This window comes from Carassius gibelio, chromosome B3 (assembly GCF_023724105.1).
Source record: "Carassius gibelio isolate Cgi1373 ecotype wild population from Czech Republic chromosome B3, carGib1.2-hapl.c, whole genome shotgun sequence".
Lineage (NCBI taxonomy): Eukaryota > Metazoa > Chordata > Actinopteri > Cypriniformes > Cyprinidae > Carassius > Carassius gibelio.
Window position 1 is genome coordinate 18,363,127 of NC_068398.1, and position 20,107 is coordinate 18,383,233.

The 20,107-nt window shown below is 38.8% G+C and overlaps 2 gene segments (V, D, J or C); both read left to right on the forward strand.

Moving 5' to 3' along the window:
• The first annotated feature begins 9,533 nt into the window (after positions 1–9,533).
• LOC127952984 (Ig heavy chain V region 914-like) lies at positions 9,534–10,614 on the forward strand. The segment is given in 2 exon segments: positions 9,534–9,637; positions 9,749–10,614. Coding segments are annotated over 2 exon segments (351 nt in total).
• A 1,436-nt stretch (positions 10,615–12,050) lies between these two features.
• On the forward strand, positions 12,051–12,636 carry LOC127952960 (Ig heavy chain V region 914-like). The segment is given in 2 exon segments: positions 12,051–12,209; positions 12,293–12,636. Coding segments are annotated over 2 exon segments (372 nt in total).
• The last annotated feature ends 7,471 nt before the right edge of the window (positions 12,637–20,107 follow it).

Consider the following 20,107-nt stretch of genomic DNA (forward strand, 5'->3'; position numbering starts at 1 on the left):
GATGTGCCCTGCCCGTTCAGGTTGCGAGCTCACTCAACTAGAAGTGTTGCATCCTCCTGGGCGCTGGCTCGTGGCACCTCGCTGACAGATATTTGTAGAGCGGCTCCTCAGCGATAAACTGGTATGCATTGCACCTGCTGCCCTCTTATACTCACGCAGTGATCAGCGGCAGCTGGATGCAATAATTGCATGCCAATGTGCATTGGCTCGTTTAGTTTACACTCGAAGTAGATTGGTCTATCGAAGCGATATCCCATATTCGTCGGTCATCCGACGTGGCGTCTCCGTTCCCTCCTTCAGGGAACGAGGGTTACCATACGTAACCGAGACGTTTTTCACTAACCACGCATATTTTTTTTTTTTCTCAAAAACACAATCATGGACATACATGCTGCTCACATATTATTATTATTATTATTATTCTAGCCCAGTTTGTGCTGATTACAGTGAGATTAGACTTTACCCATTTAGATATTTATAAGAAACTGAAAAAAGCACAAATGTCAGGGCATGCATGACAAAACTTCTCCAGGCCCCCAAAATACCCTTATACTCCAGAGGGTTAAGGCAAGTAAACTTCATAATGTCATGTTATCAGTTATCAGGGTTTTTTTTTTTTTTTTTTTTTTTACTAAGAGTAAAATGATGTTTTTTTGTTTTTGTAGATGTTGAAAGCAAGGGACATGGGAGAGCATCATTCTTTTGAGATTTTATGTAAGTTATTTTTAGAAAATAAATGTTTCCGTTGTCTCCTGCCGGTTTACTTCTCATTTTGATGCAACAACAGTGTGATTACGTGCTCATTTTATTAAAACCATTGATGTCTGTGTTGTTCATTGCAGAACTCAAACCAAATTTGGAGTTGTCTGATTTGGAGAGTCATCATTCTTGGGCTTCATTCTTAAAGTTCACACAAAAATAATTTACTTGCTCTCGTGTCATTCCAAACCTATATGACTTTTGTCTGTCTTTACAACACAAAGGAGTTTTTTTTTTTTTTTTCACATTTTTTTTGTTAATCCATTTATATTATAGATAATCAGGATTTTCAAGCCTCATAAATACAGAGTTATTGTAGAAGTAATCCATTACGATATTTATATATGAATACATTTTTAATTATACACTGTAAAACCTGACAAGTAAACTTAACTCAAACCGTTTGAGTAAACAGATTGCCTTGATTTAAACCATGTAAGTTTTAAAACTTTGCATTCAAATAATTAAGTGATTAACTAAGTGCTGATTGAGAATTAGTGATGAACAGCTGCTGTTAACAAACAGAATCACTGAAGAAAAGAGAAACACAAGAACTACTACAACTGACTTCAGACACAGACTTAGATGAAATCAACTGAAATAAAATACATGAAATCTCTCAAGATCTGATTAAACAACCCCACAAACAGCATCACCAGCTCCACTTATTAATAACCAGACTGACTTTATTTCTGTCAGACGTCTACAGAAGATCTTATTGAGAATGAACTAAGGTTTAGATGTTGATTTATTGTTTCATTTGAAGTAACCATGTTAGAGATCAGTGTTTGCTTTAGTTGGGCTCTTGACCCTTGACTTCTGTCTTAGTCTTTTCTCTGGCTGTTATAACTGTGTGTTTCTAAAACATATTTGTTGTAACTCGAAAGCCCAGAAGAAATGCCATCAGGTGTTAACCTGTACCTAGATGTAGGTTGTTATACTTTATATCGGTGATGATAATCATCAATTATTGAACTGCTAGGAGTCTAATCTCTGATGAAATAGGTGTTGTGTAATTTGATTGGTTATAGTGAAAGTGATTCTAAGAGCCAGTGGTTCTGTAATAATCAGTTAATACAAAGACTTTCCAAACAGTGTGGTCTTCTACGGTGTCAAACAGTCACACACAGACATCAATAATCAGAATATGAACCTCAACAATGGTGACCATAAAAAAAAAAAAAAAGCTGCAGAGCATGCTGGGAGCCATGGATGAGTTTTGTACTACAATAGTACCCAGCATGCACTGCAGCATGTTTTTTTGTTACCATTGTTGAGGTTCATATTCTGATTATTGATGTCTGTGTTTGACCAACTACTGGGATGGAATACAAATGTATGTGTACAAAATGTTTATGAAGCCATTTTTATATTAACTGATTATCACAGACTCTTAGGGTCACTAGTATTAGATTCACTTCTACTAATTACACATTTGTTTCCTCAGAGATTAGACTCTGTACAGATCAATATTTGTGAACAATAATGAATAATTATCATCACCTATATGAAGTATAACAACCTACACCTAGGTACAGGTTAACACCTGATGGCATTTCTTCTGGGCTTTCGAGTTACAACAAATGTGTTTTAGAAACACACAGTTATAACAGCCAGAGAAAAGACTAAGACAGAAGTCAAGGGTCAAGAGCCCAGCTAAAGCAAACACTGATCTCTAACATGGTTACTTCAAATGAAACAATAAATCAACATCTAAACCTTAGTTCATTCTCAATAAGATCTTCTGTAGACGTCTGACAGAAATAAAGTCAGTCTGGTTATTAATAAGTGGAGCTGCTGATGCTGTTTGTGGGGTTGTTTAATCAGATCTTGAGAGATTTCATGTATTTTATTTCAGTTGATTTCATCTAAGTCTGTGTCTGAAGTCAGTTGTAGTAGTTCTTTTGTTTCTCTTTTCTTCAGTGATTCTGTTTGTTAACAGTAGGTGTTCATCACTAATTCTCAATCAGCACTCAGTTAATCACTTAATTGCAATATATATCTTCTTTCAGTGAACTCAACTGAATTAAGTTCAGAGTACTCCTAACTGTTAGTTTTTTCAACTTAAATGGTTTAAGGCAATCAGTTTCCTCAAACGGTTTGAGTTAACATAACTTGTCAGGTTTGAGTGAGGCTGTGTCTGAAGTCAGCTGTTGTTCCTTTCTCTCTTTTCTTCAGTAATTATGTTTGTTAACAGCAGGTGTTCATCACTAAAGCTCAATTAATCACTTAATCACTTAATTGCAATGTATATCTTCTTTCAGGGAACTCAACTGAATTAAGTTCAGAGTACTCATAACTGTTAGTTTTTTCAACTTAAATGGTTTAAGGCAATCGGTTTCCTCAAACGGTTTGAGTTAACATAACTTAAGGATATCTGTTTACTCAAACCGTTTGAGTTAAGTTTACTTGTCGGGTATTACAGTCAAGGCAATCGGTTTACTCAAACGATTTGAGTTAAGTTTACTTGTCAGGTTTTACAGTGTAGCAAACATGTATGTTCAAAATAAAATACTGGTCTCCCAGACTTGCAATGGAGGACAAAAATTAATGGAATATTACAAACATGTATTTGTATTCCAAAAATTTGCAGAGTTTGTATGAGTCTGGAACAACATGTGGAGAGTAAATTATGAACATTTTTATTATTTGGTGAACTAAACCCTTTGAAGAGCAGTCCTCCTTGTACATGACCATTTGTGATGTATGTGAATGTCATGTCTGTTTTCATGTTTCAGTAAAGAAGCTTTCTCAAAGCAATATATTTATTCAAACAATATCTAATGCCCTCTCACTAGTGCTGCCATTATAGCATTTTAGAGCACTGTGGACAGAGACATTAAACATAAAACAGATTATTTACCTGTCCTTAAGGATGTGAATACACCTCTATCTGAAAATGGATAGTTTAATTAAATGTTTTCATTTTCCAAATGTGTTACTCTTTTCAGGCCACTGATGAAGAATAGGCGGTGACTGGGATGAATGCTGGTCAAAGAAGAGAACATCCTTTCCTCTAAACTGACGCAGCAGTGGTTTTAAAGGAGGACACTGCTCTGGATGATGTAGAAGATGTCACATGCTGATGGGGCTTCATCATGACTACATCAGTTATTCTGAAGAGATCATGAAAAAATTGACAGTGATGCATGATGTGTATTCATGGACTATGAAACAAACTGTAAGTGTGTAGAGTGTATTGGAGACCAAGGGAGTGTCTAAAAATAAATAAATTAATAAAAGAGAGAGAGACACATATTTACTGATGTGTGACCCTCAGGAAACACCTGCGTTTCGTTATTGCCTCTAAAAAAATAAGTGAATATGGATGTATAGTTTCATAAGATTTATTTACATTCTGTAACTACAACGCATAAAGAAACCACTAAAATAAATTATGTTAAGGCTAATAACATGTTCATTCAAACATAAATAGAAGACAATACAATCATGAAATTGCAATATTCTTATGTCTTCTCAGCAAGTGATATCAGAAGCAAATTATGTGAACTTGATGACTATAATATCATTTTAAAAAAGGTTTCTAATCCAAATTCTGCTTATCAAAAGAAGAAACATCCGGCCATCTCACTTACCTTTAATGACCAAATCAATGCAGCAAAACCCAGAAACAAACAGTTGCAAAACATGATGTTGAACACAGAGCAGCACATGTAATCTTTTCCTTTCAATTTTACCCTCACATAGACGACTTCAGGTAAAACTACTCCATTATCTGCCTCTGAGAAATTGTTCATTTCAACTGCCACAGTTTCCCTGCCAGAATCCAGAGAGGGATTCTCATACATGTGTTGATGTTGCATTATGTTCACAAATATTAATCAGCCAGTCATTCATACGCTGCTGCTTCTGTTGTGTGTGTTGCATGTTTCTGTTCTCTTATGTTGTCCTGAATGTGTGTTGTCAGTTTCCATTAACTTGACCTTTGTGGAGTGAAAACTGAGTGAACTACTTTCATTGCCCTTTTATTAACTGCAGCAACAAAGCCATACACAAGTAGGGCTGGTAGTTTTATATGATAACATACACAAGGTTAGATTAGATGTTTAAATTAAGCATTGGAACACATTGTTTATTACACAGACTGAGCTATTTCTGTGGTATGATTTCCACTGAGGGAACCAGCATAGCTCAGTAAACACATCATTTGGTTATTATTACTTACACTTCAGAGGCCTGTTACTTTGTCTGTTTTTGTACCACCAACCAAAGTAGTCGCATTGAAATCCCTGCGTCTCTGAGCAACACACAATGGAGATTTGTTTCTGAATGGATGTGTTTTCAGCTTTATTTTATTTGTTTATTTTTATGAGTCTTTAATGTTAGTGCCACCACCATCACAAAGATATCCGAGCCATTCCAGTGCTTTTCCAGTGAGTTGATGGATCCAATTAATGGAATAGCTTGATTCTGAAATCCTGCAGGAGGTGGAGAATGATGCTTGAGGTTTCACAACCATAGATGAATGAGCCCAACATAACCATATATGAATGAGCCCAGCCCATATAATTGAGTGAGCCCAACACAGAAAAAAAAACACCTGAAAAATAACAATGAAAGGATGTGTTATTATTAGTTATGTTCAAAAGTTCTGTTATCAGTAATGTTTTTCTTTTCTTTTTTTCTTTTTTTTTTTGTACACAGGTAGAAAAAAAAAATCACAGATTGGAGGAGGAGTTCATGCAAAACTGTTGTGTATAATTCCTATAAGCTGCATTGTGCCATAAGCGTGTTCACTGACTACGATTCTTGTAGAAGAGCATAAATCAGCTATGACAACAATGATTAATTTACTCCTGTTATTATTATTTTTACACGGTCTGTAACTAATTCTTGATATTAATGATTTATCAATGCATACATTTAACTAGCTCACTATTGGGTTTTCGTCTTTATAGTTTTACATTTTGCTGACTTCTCAGTTTATTATATTTATCTATTTTCCACAGATATTCATTGTCAGACCTTCACTCAGTCTGAAGCTGTGGTAAAGAGACCAGGTGAATCTTTTCGTCTGGTCTGTACTGCCTCTGGATTTACTTTCAGCAGCTCCTATGTAGCTGTAGTGAGACAGGCAGCTGGTAAAGGACTTGAGTGGATTGCATACATCGGCACGTCCAGTTCTCCAATCTCCTATTCCCAGTCAGTTCAGGGAAGGTTCACAGTGTCCAGAGATGATTCCAGCAGTCAACTGTATCTACAGATGAACAGCCTCAAGACTGAAGACACTGCTGTGTATTACTGCGCTAGAGAGTCACAGTGAATGAGTTCAGTGTCAAAGCAATACAAAAACCACCTTCACTGTTGACTTCACTGATGCTCCAGATGTACTGTTCCTTTCCAAGAGGTGGTGCTCTTATCAAGCAGTCTTCGTTCACTGCTTTGGACTTCACTCATTGAATGTTTGTTTTCTTGACCAAGAAACAGACAGTCCAATTTAGAAATTATAAAAAAACACAGATATTTTTGAATAAATTTGAGCGGCAGCCTTAGTGTAACTTCTTCGCAAATTATAGTCTTGTATTTGCATGTTTGTTAAAAGTAAGGAGAATGAACAGAATTAACAGTGCTCTCTTCCACTCTTAATACCCACAAGTGAGGTGCCCTTGAGCAAGGCACTGAATCCCCAATTGCTCCCAGGTGCTGCTGCAAGAATGACTACCCACTGCTCTGGGGGTGTGTGTTCACTACCCTCTGCAGTGTGGATGAAATAAATACAAAGCACAAATTCCTGCCATACTTTGCTATGCATTACTCACTTACTTACCTTAATATGTGTCACAGTATATATTACATTTAAGTCAGTTCATTTTAGGAAGGTTACAATAATAATAATAATAATAATAATAATAATAAATCAATGAGAGAAATATGAGAAGTAGTGCTGCTTTAAGATCTCTGAATTGATCATGTGTCAGATTTCTATAATATTTTTCACCTTTCATTCTTAATAAAATAGATTTCAAAAAGAAACAAACAGTACATATTTAATGGGTTTTAATCACAATTCACAATAAGCAAAAATTTTAATTTTGTAATTTAAACTTAATCTAGTGTTTATAAAAGTATTTTCTAGCTCTTGAAACTCATCAAATGTGCTAATATACAGAGTATGATCCCTGAGGCATTTCAACATTTATATCATACTGTTTGTTTGCATGTTCCAGACTGACTGTCAGCATTGGTGCTCCAGAATTCTGTGGCACTTCCTGCAGGTTACATAGTTTCGCCAGTAGGTGGCGACAAGTTACAAGTCTTTATGAACCATTGGATGAGTCATTCAAAAACGGAATAATTTCAGCAACAAAACAGCTACTCTTAGAGGCTCGACTGTTCTTCTATGGCATTGACACGGCAAAAACAAAGTCAATCTCATTGCTGACAAAATTAAATAGTAAGTTACTCAGTATTAGCTTATTTATTAAACTTTTGTATGCAATTAAAAACACACGTTTTTCCCCCAAAATATCGGCACGACCGTGATTACACATCTGTGGCCTAGTAGGAAACACAGTTCTGCTTAAATGTGCATTTAATACATTACCAAGTATTACACTTAATTTGTTTGTTTAATTTGTTTCATAAAAATGAGTTGTGCTCATGCTGTTTCATTACCAAGAGGTGTCTGTTTGTGAAATATTTTAAATCTTTCACTTTATAATTTTGTGTTGATAATCATCAAATTATTAAATCCTAGATTATACAATAGATGTATAAAGATGTTAATTCAATTTTATTTTACAAATTGCTATTGCAGTGTTTAAAATAAACTATTATTAATAAAAAAAAAAATTGGCTACAAAATAAAAACATGCATGTATCTTGAACGACCAATAAGAATCTCGAAATAGGCCTTCATATCAAAACAACAAATGTCAGGGTCCTGCCATGACAATCATCATGTCTATTCTTTATTTGTCTTATCTGGGCGCATGGCTTTGTCTTTGTTCATGTTTGCCATGTGCTCCTTTTGTCTAGTACTCATTTACTTGACTGTGCCCACCTGATCCTCATGTGCTTTAGTCCCTTTATATTGTGCTTCGTACCCTCATTTCTCTGCTGGATTCTTGTGTGTATCCTTTGTGTGTGAGCATTGCTGGGGAATATACTGTACCATGATGGTAGATTAACAAATTCAGGGTTAAAGGATTAGTTTTGAGTTGACAAAACCAAATCACTCTAATCTGGCTTTGTTGGTACCATGATGCTGGTCATCAACTTTCTCTGTGAACTTTGATCCTGTATATAACACGTTTCACTTGTGACTGCACTGATAAAGCAAGATAACTAAAGGTTAAAGGTTTTGCTAAAGGTTAAGAGATTGAAGAATGTGACAAATTTAAACATCATATGAAATATGAAGGAGGACTAATAAAATAAATAATATTGCTCTATCAGTGCAGTGACAAGTGAAACTTGTTAACTTTGTTTATAAATTTGAAAACAAATAGTGACAGAGACTTGAACATATAAGATCAGATTTGTCATTTTTTAAATAGTGCAATCTTTTGATACTACAGCTTATTTGTATTACATAATCTGTATATATATAAATATTTATAAAAATGATTTATAATAACTGATAAACTAAAATTGCTTTTGTGTAATAGATAATAATAATAATATTAATATGAATAATAATAATAATTATTATTATTATATAAATTATAAAATGACTATTATAAAATGATCTTTAAAGCCAGACTTCTATTTTCTTTCTTTTTTTCTGATCGGTCCAACTTCAGTTTGAGATCTCTAACTCAGAACATAACCTGCCCCGGAGCAGTTTAGCCGTGGAGTGTAAGTTACTTGCAATGAATGCCACTAAAAGCCAAGCCACTTATGTGGTACCTAAAACCCAGGATTGGTGCAAACTAACCTGAAATGTACCTGTCTAGTCAGCTAATCTAGCATCATGGTACAGACCCCAGGTCTTCGGAGCCTTGCCTGTGATTTAAGTTTGTTTAATCGATTTACTGTGCCTTCCAAGCCTACTTGATCTGTGTTATATTTTAGTGGGTCTATTTTGCCAGATTAGTCTTTTTGATTTTGCTAGTTTTCACTTTTACTCACTTTTTTTTCTCTAGTCATAGCTCTTTTTATTTTGGTTTTGTCTATTCCTGTTGCTCTCTCTTGTTGTCTTTGTGTCTTGTGTTAGTCTTTGTCACATCCTGTTCCTCCCTGGCTAATGTTCTAAGGAGTGAGTCGTCCGACTGGTGCAGCTTCAGTTGCAGCTCTTACTATCAAACCTCTGGTTCTTCAAGCTGCTACTGCATCTGCTGTGTTCTCATTGTCTGCTGCTGCTCCATCTCCTCCACTCTACAGCCTGACTTCGCCCAAGTCTGTCATCTTGTTCTCCTATTGACTGCCCTGTCCTACTGTTAAGATTATCCTCAATCACCAGCATCATGATTGTGCCTCGTCTAGTCAATAAAGATCAATCCCGTAATTGTTCTACATCTGGGGCTTTCTCTAGTAAACTGCTGTGACAAAATCTTGACGTCAAAATGTATCTGTATATTAAGAATATATTTATTGTACATCGATCATAATTTGACACCTTAAAGAAAAGTGTCCTCTCATTATTTATGTATTCATTAATTTATTGTAATTGTGTGTACAGACTGATGTTGTCCCTTTTCTTCAGAAATCAATTGTTCCAGACACTAAATTAAATAAAGATTAAATTGCAAAAGCACTGAAGTTTCTTATCTCAGAAAACAAAATTTCTTTATGCAAATTCTCTATTTGCTCCATGTACTAAAGTGAAGTGTGTCTGTGGCACGGAAGCAGAAATTCATATTTTTAATCATGATCTTCTCATCAGCTCTGCTTCTGCTGGCAGCAGCTGCATCCTGTGAGCTTCACTGATTCCTCATTTAAACTATAAAGCATTTATCTAAGCTTCATAACTGTTAACAGAAGTCAAAGCATAACTTATAACACATTCTTTCATTGTTATTTTCAGGTGGTGTTTTCTGTGTTGAGCTCACTCAACCTTCATCTATGGTTGTGAAACCTCAAGAATCATTCTCCATCTCCTGCAGGATTTCAGAATCAAGCTATTGCATTAATTGGATCCGTCAACCCACTGGAAAAACAATGGAATGGCTTGGATATCTTTGTGATGGTGGTGGCACTAAAACTACAGACTCAGTGAAAAACAAGATCAGTTTCACCCAGGACACGTCCAAAAACACAGTGTTTCTACAGGGGAAGAATTTTGAGACTGAGGACTCAGCCGTGTATTACTGTGCAAGATACACACAGTGACTAAACAAGCCACCGCTCTGTACAAAAAAAGTTTAAACACATTAAACAAATGAACATCAGCTCAACTGGTTTTATTCAACTCAATATTAACATGACTATACCAACAAAAGTTATTTTTGTGGTCAAGATCAGGTATAAATGATTATTAAAGGTAACGACTGCACACATTCAGTCATTACAGTGTATTATACAATTCCACTTATAAACCATGTCTTATCTGTATGAGTGCAGTGAGATTGTGAGACGTTTTTATTATTTTTGAGCATTATTAAACAGTTTTTCATTGAAACATGATATATACTCTCAGTCTGTTCAGGGACGTTTCAGCATCTCCAGAGACAACAGCAATAAACAGATGTATCTGCAGATGAATAATATGAAGAATGAAGACACTGCTGTATATTATTGTGCAAGAAAACCACATTGACAAATACAACTACAGTACTGTACAAAATCTGAATATAACAAGCAGCAAATTAAACTGCATACATGCTTTCATGACATCCTGTTGAGAAGTTCCCATTGCATTTCCACTTGAAAACTGTTTGGAACAATTAACATTCCTGACACAGGTAGCAGGTGACAGTAGAACACATGATTGTTCAGAAGTAAATATGAAACCAATATATTACTAATGTAATATTGTCAAAAATAAATATATATATATATATATATATATATATATATATATATATATATATATATATATATATAGTCACGGGTGGAAGGAACACACGACAAGAAGAGCTCAAAATAAATACCCCATGTACAGTGTTTTGTGGTTCCAAGTGGCACTCGTGGAGGGGCTTATCGCGTATCCACTGGTTTCTGGAAAGAAGAGAAGAAGGCCATCGTCAAATGAGCCGCAGCTGGGGCCGATAAGCCCATGACGAGCACGTGCAGGTGTTCCTCATCCATTTCCACTGCATTAACTTATATTATTATGATTTATATTGTTAAATATTATTATACATTTTCAAAAGATGAATATTTTAAAGTACTGGGCGAGTAGTTCAGTCCTTGATTTGATTTATAAAAGGCTAATTTGAGGTTGTGTTGACAAACAAGCTTATAGTGCATTATGTTCAGTGTGTTTATTGCTAGCATTAAAATAGATTACCTTACAAGTAATTAGTGTGTGATGTAGTTACCATGATAACCTTACATACTGATCCATGTAATCTATGTAATTATAGTGAAATCACTTGAGTGGTACACAAAAACTGAATTTTTAAGTTCAGTAAAGAAAAGCTAACATGAGTTTAAAAGTGTGATTGTCTAAATTGACTGGCTTGGTCTGGATGTCCCAAGCACAACTGTCAAGCTATTTCTGAGCTGGGGTCTCCAACACTGCTCAATTTGTAGCTATCTCCACAATCAAACAGGTTATAATCTCTTTAGTAGAGACGCCAAAACCAGACATGGGTGTCTGAGAGAAAGGAGACATTCAAAATGTGCAGGGGTCGGGGGTTATCTCCAGGACCAGAGTTAAAAAGTCATTGAAGCAGCAGTTGATGTATCTGTTGCAAACTTTAATCCTGATCTCAATGAAGTACAGTAGAAAAACTAACCGTAACAACAACAACTGCCTGGAATCACCATATCTCAATCCTTCATCCTGACTAGCCTTTAGACGTGCCTCAAAATGTCACTTCAAAGCATCAGTCTATCAGCAACAGCTGTCCACAGACTTCATATCAGCTTTCACAACTAAAAAAACACCAATCATAAAAAATACAACATTTACTCCACCCACATCAGTAATACATTATACAGAAGAGAAGAAGGCCATCGTCATTTGTAAAACAAATTAAAAAAATACAAAAATAATAATATTGCTGAGAAATGCAAAAATTCATATTCAAAGACAACAAGGTATGAATATTGTTACAGATAAATCAGAATTTAATCAAAAAATATTTTAATACATTTTCCCAGATCCAGTGTTTCCACACATGTTGTGTTTGTAAAACAGATACAGTGTATGCAAATGTCATGATTTAGTCAGAGTCACTCAATCTCTCAAAGGACTTTGTTATAAACTGGATCCTCAGTCAGTGTTTGTGTTCTGCTGCAGTGCAGTTTCTTTTCCTTTGACAGTTTTTGGCTGATAATGGAAATGTTACAGTATGGAGTTCTGCTGATGATTATGTCAGGTGAGAATGATTTCACTTCTCCAGATTGTTGTCACTTATTTTTATTCTATACCATCTAACATGATTTGTTACATGTTTTTCAGCTGTTAGTGGTCAGTCTTTGACCTCCTCAGATTCTGTGGTGAAAAAGCCTGGAGAATCAGTGACTCTGTCCTGCACTGCTTCTGGATTCTCAATGAGCAGCTACTGGATGCACTGGATCCGTCAGAAACCAGGGAAAGCACTGGAGTGGATTGGGCAAATATATGGCTCAACTGTGTATTATGCTCAGTCTTTACAGGGACAGTTCTCCATCACCACAGACACCAGCAAAAACATGCTGCATTTAGAGGTGAAAAGCCTGAAGACTGAAGACACAGCTGTTTATTACTGTGCAAGAGACTCACTGTTACACAAAAGACTGCAGGACTGAACAAAAACTATTCATGCATCAGATCACTGAAGCAACTGCAAACTTCCCCACAATGCAACAAATTATACTTGTTTATAAATGTATTTGAAACATTTAAAATCTTCCTCATAAGCAGATTCTCAAATAAATGAGTGATTAAAGTCTGGATTAATTAAGGTACATCATAAAAATCATAGATTCAGAGTATGCAGGGTTGATTAATCAGCAAAGATACAAAACTTGTACAGTTGTCATACATGATATTATGAAACAAAAATATATTGGAATATAGCAGAAAATATAATGCATTATATTTTAAATAACACATTTGTTTATAAAGCACTGCTGCTTCTATTTTTCAGTTCCCTGCAGTTTGCAGTTGCACTATATATGACTATATTTTGATACATAACACATCACAATAAAGACAAAAACTGCACTACAATTTTATATGCAATAGCTTTATTGAAACAATTAATTTGTGTAAGTTAATGCTTGATAGGGTTTAAAGCTGAACACTAAACTTTTATCAGACTTTTTTCATGTTTTACAGTAATACTCAATAGACAGAAAAGACAAAGGACATATTTACATGTATATGTACATAAAGTGAACATATATAGCATAAATCAGTTTAATTATATTTATTCACGCACAGTACTACATTTTATTACTTGTACATCTAAATAATTGTGTTGCTGAATATAAAATTACAAAAATTATAATACACAACTATCACATATTTTTCAATATTTGAATTATATATTTATTTATCTAGGATCAGCATGGTTTCACAACAAGAATTTTGAACCTGATTTTGGAAAAGTGCTCATCTGCTGTTCTACTACAACTCATTTAAAGGCCATGTTGCAGGTTAAACACCACTTTCGATTAATGGGTACATAAATCACTCAAGATATGTATATCATTTTTAAAATGTCTAAAAAATGGGCTTAAAGACCTATTTTTTTTACGTTTTTGGTATAAACGTTTTTTTTACGCAACTCGGTGATGACGTCATGTTGGGGAGAGGTCGAGGAAAGGTAGCCTCAGTCTAGTATGATGCCGCGTTCCAGGCAACCCGTAACCCGTGTTTTTCCAACCTTAAGCCCGTGAAAGTGCACTGGAACGGCAATCAAACCCGTGACTTCCCACCCGTGAACTCGTGTCTCGTACTCGATCGATGTACTCCGAGTTCCGAGGTCACACAGCACGCGAAACAACGATGACAGCCCCTACGAATAATACTGCCTGCTGATGCAGTGTTTATGCAAGTACCACACGTTGAAAAAACGATTTTAGGTCAATGCAACGTTGCAATAAAATAAGTGTAACCAGGTCAAAAGTTACAAAAGTTATCACTGGACTGATTAGTAAAAGCTTGATGTTAAGGGACTCAGCATGTATCACACTGTAGCATGTTCCATCCAATACGCTAGCCCTTTAAGAAATGTGAATGTGTGACGTTCTGGAAGTGTCGCGAGATTCGCCTGTAAACAGCGCGTTTTCATAACGTGTTTTGAATGCTGCTCATGCGGTGGAGCGTCGAAGCCATAAAACTCCGTGTTATTATCAATATAATGAGAGAGATGCACATATAGTGACTGGAAAGCCTTCTTTAATATTTTGTTCATGCGGATGGCTGTGTATTGTGCTGAGTGACCGTGATTTCTGTCGAGACACGTACCCATGTGACGAAATCAGAACGACAATAGATCTCGAAGCGTAAGTGTTGAACTATCATCAATGCCAGTTTATTATTGAGATAATTTTGTTGTGCATGATGTGATTTGAACATTAAGTGATTAGTGGTCATCCTTGGTCGATTATAGAGGGGAGAAGAGCGCTCTGTAGGCCTTCTGTTTCCTCAGGCCGAGTGTGAAGCAACAGAGTGAGTGTTATTAATTAATCCATTCTAAAAATTGTTTAATACTCATGCATATGTGTGTTTTTTTGTAACCAGTAGATTGTTACAGTTGTTCTGGTGTCGTGTTTTCCAAATGTTAAGAACCAGTGTTGTATTGTGTCTATTACTGTCCACAGAGGGGAAATTGAGTTCATCATTGGCTGTGAAAGCGTGTACAATGCTATGGTGATGCTATGATGATGAACAGTAAGTTTGAATTAGTTGACGTTTAAAGTGTACAAGTGTTAATTTACTGTGATTTGAGATTGAGTGAATATTAGCCAGTGTAATGTATTAATGTTACTGGGAAATGTGGCTTCTAATTTCATTTTTATGCATGTTATGTTACATAAGCAGCCTTATTTGATCTTCTATGCATGCTGACAAATCTTGTAACACTCTGTGTATTTGTTTTTCAGTATAAGAGTCCACTATCGTTGTCTATGTTGGTTATATTCATGTAATTGACCTGTTAATGTGGTGACTGAGAACAAAGAGACAAGAGAGTTTGATGTAAAGAAAAAATAACATCTTTATTGATTTCAACCACTGTAACAAGCCTTACTGTGTAACACCCTTAAGATTTGCATAATTAACGCTGCACTGTTAAGTGCAGTCTGGAATAAACGATCCCCTTAAAAAAAATTAATTCCTGTGTCCGGTGTAGTCACTAACACTCACACCGGGCCACAGAGAATTTTGGTACCAGGAGTGGGGTTCCATTGCTAATTTTGGGGTGACAGTCAGGTGGATAAGGAGAAACATAGACAACGGTAGTGGTGAAGAGGGGTCGAGTTAGCGGTGCCAAGGAGGTTGACGACGTGAAGTGGGACGTGCCTGGAGAGCCTGCGGTGAAGCACGGGACCAGCTTTCAGGAACGCAGGAGGGTGTTCACTTCGACGCTGAGATCGTTGACAAAGGCGACCGCAGAAAATAGCCCCTTCAGGTTAATCCGCTGTGACTGTGACTGTGTTTTGTGACTGTGTGCCATTCGAGGTAGAGACATTGTAAGAGCATGGACCAGGACGATGATGTGCCAGCGGCTCAGGCTGGAGCCAGCCGTGATATGGACAATGCTGAGGCTGTGGGTCATGATGATCTAGGTAATCCAGTGGCAGAATTGCAGTCACAAATTTTGGAGCTAGGTCGAAGACACGACCAAGTCATGTCAACCCTTGCTAATATGAGTAATGTTGCCACTAGATCTTATGTTTACATTCCAAGGGAACGTCAACTTATGCCATTCAGTGGTGATCATGTTAAAGATGGTCAGTCTGTAGATGAGTTCATTGATGAGGTTGAACGTGTAATTCGGGTAAGGGGTTTGAACGTTGATGACCAAGTTGATTTCATACTTTCACATTTAAGAGGTTCAGCCTTAGATGAAGTTAAGCTGTGTATGGGTGGGGAGACCAAGCAACCCAGTGATCTGTTTTCATATTTGCGGGGGGCATTTAGAGAGAAACGTACTACACCACAGTTGTTACATGCTTTTTATGCACGCAGACAGCTAGAGGGAGAAGACTTCCGTGACTTTTCCCATGCTCTCTCTCAGCTTCTTAATTCTGCTCTCCAACAGTCCCATTACGCTGTGTCTGATTCCCAGCTGGCTTTAAGAGATCAGTTCATCGAAGGCATAAGAGATGCGACTCTGCGTAGAGAGCTGCGCAAGCTGGTCAGAGAAAAGCCTCAGTCCACCCTGTTTGATGTCCGTGAAGAGGCCATGATGTGGGTTGTGGAGGACAGACCCCGTGGTGCTAATGTGGCCAGGAGTCGAAATATCGTGAGTACATGTTCTGGGGAGATGTCAGAACATTTAAATCCCGCCAGTGCTGCACAAAGTGACATGGCTTCAGCTTTGCAAGAGGTAGTAAAAGTTATCACGCAGCAGGGTAAAGCTATTGGAGAACTCACTAATGCAGTTCGTGAACTTGCTGTACAAAAGGGTGGTCCCAGTGGTAGCCAGAGTGGAAAGCCAAAGTTCAAGCCCAAGTATACAGATGATGGCCAACCCATTTGTTTAAGATGTGAAGGGGTGGGACATGTAGCTAGGCAGTGTCCTGTACCACGTAGTTCCAAAGACCAGTCCACTGCCACCGCAAGTTCTGCGTTACAGGGAAACGGGGTCCCTCCGTTGCTGTGAGCCGAGCAATGCGGGGAAAACCAGAAGGCTCGAGATGTAGCAAGTTAACAAAAGAACGGTTCTTAGAGCGTGCAGTTGGCAAGTTCCCTGAAGTTGATATTCACATTGATGGTGTTTCAGTTAGATGTCTTCTGGACACGGGAAGTAATGTGAGTACCCTAACAGAAAGCTTCTTCAGAGAAAACCTCCACGGAGAAGACAAGGACCTTCACTGCACCTCTAAGTGGCTAAGAATAACTGCAGCGAACAAGCTACCCCTGCCGTACCTGGGGTATGTTGAATTGGACATCCAAGTGATGGGGCTTACTATACCTGAGTGTGGGTTTCTGATAGTCCGTGATGGGGATTCTTCAGAGCCAGATTTAACTCCCCCTGGTATCATTGGCATGAATATCACCCAGAGATGCAGAGAGTTAGCACTGACTGAGTTTGACACCACTTTAGGAGGAAAGCTGGAGTCCGTGTGGAGGGAAGCCTTCACTCGCGTACAGGAAGTTGAACTAGGAAAAACTATGTCAACAGCCAGAGTTGGTGGTAAGGGCAAAGTCCATGTACCAGCATCCTCTGTAGCCACAGTTTATGCCAGAGTAAACAAGAAAGCCACTGACACCAATGCTTGGCTGTTGCTGGAACCAGGAACCACCCCATTACCAGGTGGCTTGATCCCTATGCCCACCTTAGTGTCATCCAGAAGTCGAGTGTTTCCAGTTCAAGTGGTCAACTTCTCCCAAGAAGATGTTTGGCTGCCCCCTAAAGTTCGGCTTGGGATACTTACCCTCTGTCAGTGTATTGAGAGTGACGCCTGTGAGGCGAGATTCCAGCGCATCTCTGCCGAACATAGAGAAGTGGGAATTGATCAGAAAGATAAAGCAGAGTCTGATGCTGACCTGAGTAACCTGTTAAGTAGACTGCATATGGGAGGTAATCCAGAAGAGCAAGCAATGCTCGGTGCATTAATTTTGAAGTATGCAGATGTGTTTGCTGTCCATGATGAGGACCTGGGATATACAGACCGAGTGAAGCATGAAATCCACTTGACAGATGATACTCCTGTAGCTCAGCCATATCGCAGGATACCACCGACCCAGTTTGAAGAGGTCAAAGAGCATATCTCAGGTTTACTCCGGAAGGGTGTCATCCAGGAAAGCTCGAGTTCCTATGCTTCACCCATTGTTCTGGTGCGCAAGGCTGATGGAAGTCTCAGGCTGTGCGTGGATTATAGGAAACTGAACTCCAAAACCAACCGTGATGCTTTTCCATTGCCGCGCATCGATGAGAGCTTGGATGCACTGGGCGGAGCACAAGTTTTCTCGACAATAGACCTTGCTAGCGGTTACCATCAAGTTGCAGTCCATGAAAAGGACAGACATAAGACAGCCTTCACCACGCCGTTTGGCCTCTATGAATACCATCGGATGCCTTTCGGGCTATGCAATGCGCCCGCCACGTTCCAGCGGCTCATGCAGGCCGTAATGAGTGACTTTGTGTTCCAAATTGTGCTTATCTACTTGGATGACTTGTTGGTGTACTCGTCCACCTTTCACGAACATCTTGTGCGACTTGAAACTGTGTTTAGAAGGTTGAAGGAAACTGGGCTGAAGATTAAAATAGAGAAGTGTCATTTCCTGCAGCCGGAAGTGAGATTCCTGGGCCATCAAGTTTCATCCCAAGGCGTGAGTACAGACCCTGATAAGATAAGTGCAGTTCGGGAGTGGCCAGTCCCCGGCACTCTCAAGGAACTCAGATCGTTCTTGGGGTTTTGTAGCTATTACAGGAGATTCATCAAAAGTTTCTCCCAGATAGCCGGGCCGTTGCATGATGTAGTGAATGCGTGCCTTAGGGAGACAAGTCACGTCAAGGCAGCTCAACTGTATAAGAGTTCCTGGACTTCTCAGTGTCAGACGGCATTCGAACGTCTCAAAGACAAGCTTACCAGTGCACCAACGCTGGGGTATGCTGATTTCACTCTTCCCTTTGTGATTGAGACTGATGCGAGCAACCTTGGGTTAGGAGCAGTCTTGTACCAGCATCAAAAGGGTAAGAAGACAGTCATCGCTTATGCCAGTAGGAGGTTGAGAAGGGCTGAGAGAAATGATAAAAACTACAGCAGCATGAAGCTGGAACTGTTAGCTCTTAAGTGGTCGGTCACTGAAAAGTTCCGAAGTTATCTGCTGGGGTCCAAATTCACCATCATAACGGACAACAACCCCCTCTGCCACCTCGGGACTGCCAAGTTGGGAGCCATTGAACAACGCTGGGCTGCTCAACTCGCTGTGTTTGATTTCGATGTCAAGTACCGCCCTGGACGATGCAACACTGCTGCTGACGCCCTTTCCAGGATACCAGGATCCGATGAACCAGACTTTGAAAGTGAAGATGCAGAGTATGATGGCTGTGTGGCAATCTGTAACTCCCTCAGGACAGGAACAGCTCTGGGACCAGACCTCGTAGCAGTAGGAGTTGAGGGTGGCAAAGTCTGGCAGTTAAAGGCATCTTTGGCAGGAGAAGAGGATGTTGGGTGTGAGAATACCCCCACTTTGCCAGGATATTCAAAGTCAGAACTTCGTCAGTTTCAGGAGTCTGATCCAACTCTCAGTGTGTTCAAGAAGTTCTGGAGCCGTCAAAGGAAACCTACCAAGCAAGAGAAGTTAGGTTTGTCCAGGTCTGTGCGTTCTTTGCTGAAACAATGGCCAAAGATCAGAGAGAAGGATGGTCTCTTATACCGTGTTATTGATGACGTCCACACTGGAGAATGTCACCAGATGTTGTTACCCACCTGTCTGATAGAACAAGTCCTGAAGAACGTTCACGATCAGATGGGCCATCAGGGTATAGAGAGGACATTAGCCCTGGTGAGACAGAGATGTTTCTGGGGAGGAATGTATGAGGAGGTGGAAAGGTGGGTGAAGCGATGTCAGCGCTGCGTGTTAGCAAAGATGCCGCAACCCAAGATCAAGGCGCCTTGGGCTTCATTCTTGGCTTCCCGGCCACTGGAGGTTGTAGCAGTCGACTTTACAATCCTGGAACCAGCCACGGATGGGCGAGAAAATGTTCTAGTGGTGACTGATGTGTTCACAAAGTTCAGTCAAGCATTTCCCACACGGGACCAAAAGGCTGAGACCACTGCCAAAATGCTCCTCAGAGAATGGTTCCTGAAATATGGAGTGCCGCAGCGTCTGCATTCTGATCAGGGCAGAAATTTTGAAAGCGCTGTGATTGCGGAACTCTGCAAGTTGTACGGAGTTAAGAAAACTCGGACGACACCACATCACCCCCAGGGCAATCCTCAATGTGAGAGGTTCAATAGAACCCTTCATGACCTTCTGAAGTCTCTCCCACCCGAAAAGAAGCGCAAGTGGCCAGAACATTTATCAGAGCTGGTCTATGCATATAATGTGACGCCACACTCATCCACAGGGTACTCACCGTACTATCTGTTATTTGGGGTTCAGCCGCAT